The sequence below is a fragment of the Coregonus clupeaformis genome, chromosome 15 (assembly GCF_020615455.1).
Source record: "Coregonus clupeaformis isolate EN_2021a chromosome 15, ASM2061545v1, whole genome shotgun sequence".
Lineage (NCBI taxonomy): Eukaryota > Metazoa > Chordata > Actinopteri > Salmoniformes > Salmonidae > Coregonus > Coregonus clupeaformis.
Genome location: NC_059206.1, coordinates 9,953,447 through 9,960,864, shown reverse-complemented (window position 1 = coordinate 9,960,864; position 7,418 = coordinate 9,953,447). Strand labels below are relative to the sequence as shown.

General features: G+C 48.6%; 1 protein-coding gene across 1 annotated transcript in view; it reads right to left on the bottom strand.

The window, feature by feature from the left end:
- The window catches only part of LOC121581917 (WD repeat-containing protein 7-like), a 380,643-nt gene that overhangs the window by 36,643 nt on the left and 336,582 nt on the right, over positions 1-7,418 (bottom strand). Inside the window, 4 exon segments of the mRNA XM_041897319.2 lie at positions 4,982-5,081; positions 5,731-5,813; positions 6,014-6,163; positions 6,423-6,540. Of these exon segments, the coding sequence (XP_041753253.2) occupies positions 4,982-5,081; positions 5,731-5,813; positions 6,014-6,163; positions 6,423-6,540 (451 nt within the window).

The window sequence follows — 7,418 nt, the reverse complement described above, 5'->3', positions numbered from 1 at the left end:
ATAAAGCTACAGTATAGGACTGTCTCTCTACCACCAACTCACATCCACTACATAGTATTTTAAAGGTCTAAAATCCTATGTGATGTTACACCAAAAACAGTCTAAATATCATACCATCATACGCCATACTTATCCATATATAAGCCATCTCCTATTAACATGCAGTAATGAAACACAAGGCTGAGACATTAGAAAACATCACATTACATGGAGCTAGGATTTCAGAGGTCTATCTGTGATGTTACCACCCAAAACCAGACAAAAAACATATCCTACTGAAACGCCTAAAATCCATAAAACCATGTGATGTTACCACCATATTCTTTCCTGCTCTGAACCACCCCTGAGGAGGTAGAGACAGCAGAGGAACACATTTGGAAGCTTTGGGAGAGGAGAGTTAAAGGAAACTAAATGACAGCTGATAAGACACTTTATCATGTCGGCAAGACCAAGGGCACTATAGGCCAGAGGGGGAGATTAACTATAAATATGGTGTGTGTCTGTGTGTGTGTGTGTGTCTGTGTGTGTGTGTGTGTGTCTGTGTGTGTGTGTCTGTGTGTGTGTGTGTGTGTGTGTGTGTGTCTGTGTGTGTGTCTGTCTGTGTGTGTGTGTCTGTCTGTGTGTGTGTGTGTGTGTGTGTGTCTGTGTGTGTGTGTCTGTGTGTGTGTGTCTGTGTGTCTGTGTGTGTGTGTGTGTGTGTGTGTGTGTCTGTGTGTGTCTGTCTGTGTGTGTGTGTGTGTGTGTGTGTGTGTGTGTGTGTGTGTGTGTGTGTGTCTGTGTGTGTGTGTGTGTGTAACCTTCTGTGTACACTTGTAAATAAACTCTAAGCCTGGACTTAAAGGCAACACCTCTGGTCTCCTATCGGTGTGTGTGTGTGTGTATATATTTACAGAATTTGTGTGTGTGTGTGTGAGTGAGAGTGAGTGAGTGAGTGTGTGTGGGGGTATTTTCACTAAAACCCTAGCAGGTCCTGTATATCCCCACTGTGAGGGTGATGACTCCAGAGACTCTCCAGACAGGCAGCATCCCAAATGGCACCCTATTCCCTACGTAGTGCACTACTTTTCACCAGGGTCCATAGGAATCTGGTCAAAACAAGTGCACTATATAGGGAATAGGGGGTGCCATCTGGGAAGCAGTCACTGTCTGTGGAGGCTCAGTGGGAGCTGGAGGATCACTAGTCTCGAGAGATGAAAGCTCCTGTTTCTGGGGTTGGGAGAGAGAGAGAGAGAGAGAGAGAGAGAGAGAGAGAGAGAGAGAGAGAGAGAGAGAGAGAGAGAGAGAGCGAGCGTGAGAGACAGCAGGAGAGAGCGTGAGAGAGGGAGCGTGAGAGAGACGGGTGAGAGCATGAGAGAGAGTGCGAGAGAGAGAGACAGAGACAGAGAGAGAGAGAGAGAGAGAGAGAGAGAGAGAGAGAGAGAGAGAGAGAGAGAGAGAGAGAGAGACAGAAAGAGAGACTAGGTAATAATGAGAGAAATAACCTGTTATGAATGTTTTAAACTTGGCTATTATTATTAATGAATATTTAAATAGTGTTTATTGATTTTATCCCGATAGCCTGTTATAACACATGATAACACACACAATGATAACGAATTGACTGACAGATCAAGCATTCCACTGTTAAACTCATCCTAAAGGAACATTTGAAACATAGCATCCTTAAGTATAAACTGCTCAACCTTTGGAGTGAGAAGCCCAGACCCAGAAATGTTAGATACTGTACATAGTTCAGAGATTATTATACTTCTAGGGACATGGAGTCCAGGAGACGTACAAACATCCACATGTAAACTGTGGCAGAGATTGATAAAGGATTATAATATGGTTTAAAGAACATCTTCACAGAGCACAGCAGAGAAAAAAGGAAGATGAAAAAAGAAATGGTCAATTCAGACAGACATTTACATGTGTGCAATTAGGTTTATTAGGTACACCCATCTAGTACTGGATCGGACCACCCCTTGCTCCAGAACAGCCTGAATTCTTCGGGGCATGGATTCTACAAGTCGGAAACGTTCCACAAGTATTCAGACCCTTTGCTATGAGACTCGAAATTGAGCTCCTGTTTCCATTGATCATCCTTGAGGATGTTTCTACAACTTAATTGGAGTCCACCTGTGGTAAATTCAATTGATTGGACATGATTTGGAAAGGCACACACCTGTCTATATAAGGGCCCGCAGTTGACAGCGCATGTCAGAGCAAAAACCAAGCCATGAGGTCAAATGACTTTTCCGTAGAGCTCCGAGATAGGATTGTGTCAAGGCACAGATCTGAAGAAGGGTATCAAACAATTTCTGAACCATTGAAGGTCCCCAAGTAAACAGTGGCCTCCATCATTCTTACATGGAAGAAGTTTGGAACCACCAAGACTTTTCCTAGAGTTGGCAGCCCGGCCAAACTGAGCAATCGGGGGAGAAGGGCCTTGGTCAAGGAGGTGACCAAGAACCTGATGGTCACTCTGAAAGAGCTCCAGAGTTCCTCTGTGGAGATGGGGGATGAAAGGATTAGTTCATCCCCCATTAGACTAGTCAGGATCGAGGGAAAGATGAACGGAGCAAAGTACAGAGAGTTCCTTGATGAAAACGTGCTCCAGAGCGCTCAGGACCTCAGACTGGGGCTAAGGTTCACCTTCCAACAGGACAACGACCCTAAGCACACAGCCAAGACAAAGCAGGAGTGGCTTCAGGACAAGTCTCTGAATGTCCTTGAGTGGCCCAGCCAGAGCCCGGACTTGAACCCGATCTAACATCTCTGGACCTGAAAATTGCTGTGCAACAACGGTCCCCATCCAACCTGACAGAGCTTGAGAGGATCTGCAGAGAAGAACGGGAGAAACTCCCCAAATACAGGTGTGCCAAGCTTGTAGCGTCATACCCAAGAATAATCGAGGCTGTAATCGCTGCCAAAGGTGCTTCAACAAAGTACTGAGTAAAGGGTCTGAATACTTACGTAAATCTGATATTTCCGTTTTGCTATGTCATAATGGAGTATTGTGTGTAGATTGATGAGATTGATGAGGGAAAAAAACGATTTAATCCATTTTAGAACAAGGCTGTAACGTAACAAAATGTGGAAAAAGTCAAGGGGTCTGAATATTTTCTGAATGCACTCTAGCAAGCCACGGCCAAGTAACTCACTGTCTGCAGGAGCGATCCATTTCCGTGAACGTGGTGGTGTACTTAATAAACTGGCCGGTGAGTGTATGTGCCACCATCTGACTCTCCATTATTTTAATAAAGATCGTCTTCAGACTCTCTATTCTGATATAATTCATGTTCAGTCAGCAGGCAAAATTATGTTAATGAAGGGTTTCTAAATGCTAGAACTGGTAAAGAAGCAGACGACATGGATGTAGAGGGAGACGACCATGTTTATGGTACTACATCTGGGTGTGAATCAGACAGAGACAGAGCTATGGCAGTAACAGAAATGGGAAACAAGTACTGCACCTCTGTAGAAGCCTGGGTCTGTGCTAATGGGAGGGTACGTTTACTTATTGCTATGCTCTAGGAAACAGTGTACTCGACTATGCCATAACAGATCTGTAACAAGACTAAATCTATGCCTTTATGGTAATGGCACGTCTCCCCTTGTCAGACCACAGACAAATGATAATTTATCTGACAAAATCAGATAAACCACCTTTAAATTTGAAACCAGAACCTACACTCTACCCCCGACCGCCCTCATACACGTGGACCAGAACCTAAACTCTACCCCCGACCGCCCTCATACACGTGGACCAGAACCTAAACTATACCCTCTCCTGCCCACATACAAGTGGACCAGAACCTAAACTATACCCTCTCCCGCCCACATACAAGTGGACCAGAACCTAAACTATACCCTCTCCCGCCCCACATACAAGTGGACCAGAACCTAAACTATACCCTCTCCCGCCCACATACAAGTGGACCAGAACCTAAACTATACCCTCTCCCGCCCCACATACAAGTGGACCAGAACCTAAACTATACCCTCTCCCGCCCCACATACAAGTGGACCAGAACCTAAACTATACCCTCTCCCGCCCACATACAAGTGGACCAGAACCTAAACTATACCCTCTCCCGCCCACATACAAGTGGACCAGAACCTAAACTATACCCTCTCCCGCCCACATACAAGTGGACCAGAACCTAAACTATACCCTCTCCCGCCCACATACAAGTGGACCAGAACCTAAACTATACCCTCTCCCGCCCACATACAAGTTGACCAGAACCTAAACTATACCCTCTCCCCGCCCACATACAAGTGGACCAGAACCTAAACTATACCCTCTCCCGCCCTCGCTACAAGTGGACCAGAACCTAAACTATACCCTCCTCCCGCCCACATACAAGTGGACCAGAACCTAAACTATACCCTCTCCCGCCCACATACAAGTGGACCAGAACCTAAACTATACCCTCTCCCGCCCACATACAAGTGGACCAGAACCTAAACTATACCCTCTCCCGCCCTCATACAAGTGAACAACAACTAGCCATATTGAATATGAGGCAGCATTAAATAGCATTGATATTGAAAACTTGATTTATAGTTTTCTTTTAACCAAATGTAAAGAAGACAAAGATGGCATTAATTTATCAACTGATTAATTTATCAACTTATTAATTTATCAACTTATTCATCAAACTGGATGATCATAAAAATATAAATAAAAAAGGCCAAATGGTTTGACAAAGAATGTTCATCTGCAAGAAAACGACTAAGACTTTTGTCAAAACAAAAACTCTGGTAAAATCAGGCCTCTCCAGGAACACAGCCTCTCTGTTGGTCTGCTAGGTAATCAGGCCTCTCCAGGAACACAGCCTCTCTGTTGGTCTGCTAGGTAATCAGGCCTCTCCAAGAACACAGCCTCTCTGTTCTCTCATTGATTCACCCCCATCCACCCACCCACCCACCCCTCGGTGCCCAGGCACAGGGTAGCGGTAGTGGTGTGTGTGTCTGGTGTTATGCAGGTATTTACCTGGCACTTGCCCGTGCGGACATCATAAAGGGCTACTGAACCCTGGCGGGCACCCACGGCAATACGGTGACTCCGGTCGCAGTAGCCCACCATGTAGAACCTGAACAGAATTGAAACACAGAACACAACACAGACAGAGGTCAGGGATCATTCATCACAAGGCGTTGGCCACCGTCACCTGTGGGCCGACCCTTGACCTCCTACAAACCCACAGGGGTCAACCCCTTTCCCCTCATCAACATTTAAACTAAATGACTCTCTCTCTCTCTCTCTCTGAGGTCTTGTTAGTAACACACTAACAGTACATCGATAGCAGGACAGAGGTTAGAGAGAGACCATCTCTAACCGTTCACTGTTCCATTACTAACTCAACATGGCCAGCGTGGAGGAGCGGTCGTGAAATGGCGGCTGAACGCTGTGATATTGACTAGAGAGCTGAAGTCATTTAGCCACGGCTGCCTCCTGCCATGGAGCATTTGTCATTTCCTCCACAAAGGTTTATATTTAGCTGACGGATGAGCGACCACTTCAGTTTGGCATTTTCCTGCTATTAGGAAGATCCGGATTTAAAAGGAGGCCAACTAGCCTCTGTATAGCTGCAGCAAGGTATGCTAGAAGACACACCTGTGGTATTACGGAAGGTACTTAATGTTGTACAATGCATTGCATCGCCTTAGGCTTAAGCTTCAGTGACATGTCTATGACAGTATGCAGCAGAGGGCAGGGAATGAGGACATGTGACCACTCACTTGCAGATAGCAGGAAAACACTCATTCAGCCCTTTCTTCTTTACCAGAGAGCCTTCGATGCAGTACATGATGATATCCATTACCTAGAGAAGGGGAAGGAGAGAGAGATACCAATAACCAGTTGTCCATACTCCATACAGTCACCTCAAAATAGGCTTTTTCCTCATGGCGCTACCATTCATTCTAAACTAATTAGCTAGATTTCAGGATGTAAGGTAAAAAGTTAAAACTTGTGGGTCGTATTGTAACATGGAGAGGCCAGGTCTTGGACTGCAAGTCTTACCTCGACCAGCAGGTCCACTACGTCAGTCGGCATCTTCTCAATGAGGATATCTATAACCCTGAGGATCTCGGTCTTAGCCCGGCCCAGAGAGGTGGTGTGGACATTCTGCTGAGACTGGGAGTTAGCCTGCATGGCTGTGTGTCTGTGGACCTAAAATACAGGATTAAAACAAACAGTTAAGGAGGGTAGGGAGAAGAGGTTGGGGGTAGGTGTCAGGGGGTAGGGGTAGGGGGTAGGGGTAGGAGGGTAGGGGGAAGAGGTTGGGGGTAGGGAGAAGGGAGTAGGGGGTAGGGGGAAGCAGGTACGGGGAATGCTGGGTGGATTGTGAAAACAGAAAGGTAATGTACAGAGTAACAGAGGTACAGGGGAGACAACATGACGACATGAAAAACAGGAGGTCAGGCCTCACCTCTCTGGCGATGGTTGTGATGAAGGCCGGGGGTCTGGCGGTGGCGATCAGAGAGAGAGCATGGCGTGCCGAGCGGGCCGAGTCGGCCGCTGGGTTAAGGGGCAGGCCCATTGTGATGCTAACCAGGCAGGGAGAGAGGGAGGAGGGAGGGAGCCGGAGGGAGAGAGAGAGAGAGCCGGAGAGAGGGAGGGAGAGAGCCGGAGGGAAAGAGAGAGCCGGAGGGAGGGAGAGCCGGAGGGAGGGAGAGCCGGAGGGAGGGAGGGAGGGAGAGCCGGAGGAGGGAGGGAGGAGAGCCGGAGGGAGAGAGAAGAGCCGGAGAGAGAGAGAAAGAGCCGGAGGGAGGGAGGGAGGGAGAGAGAGAGCCAAGGAGGGAGGGAGGGAGAGAGCCAAGGAGGGAGGGAGAGAGAGAGCCAGAGGGAGGGAGGGAGAGAGAGAGAGGGCCAAGGAGGGAGGGAGGGAGAGAGAGAGCCAGAGGGAGGGAGGGAGGGAGAGAGAGAGCCAAGGAGGGAGGGAGGGAGAGCCAAGGAGGGAGGGAGAGAGAGAGAGAGCCAAGGAGGGAGGGAGAGAGAGAGCCAAGGAGGGAGGGAGAGAGAGAGCCAAGAGGGAGGAGAGAGAGAGCCGGAGGGAGGGAGAGAGAGAGAGCCGGAGGGAGGGAGGGAGAGAGAGAGAGAGCCGGAGGGAGGGAGAGAGAGAGAGAGAGAGAGAGCCGGAGGGAGGGAGAGAGAGAGAGAGCCGGAGGGAGGGAGAGAGAGAGAGACCAGGGAGGGAGGGAGAGAGAGAGCCAAGGAGGGAGGGAGGAGAGAGAGCCAAGGAGGGAGGGAGAGAGAGAGCCAGAGGGAGGGAGGGAGGGAGAGAGAGAGCCAAGGAGGGAGGGAGGGAGAGAGAGAGCCAAGGAGGGAGGGAGAGAGAGAGCCAAGGAGGGAGGGAGAGAGAGCCAAGGAGGGAGGGAGAGAGAGAGCCAGAGGGAGGGAGAGAGAGAGCCGGAGGAAGGGAGGG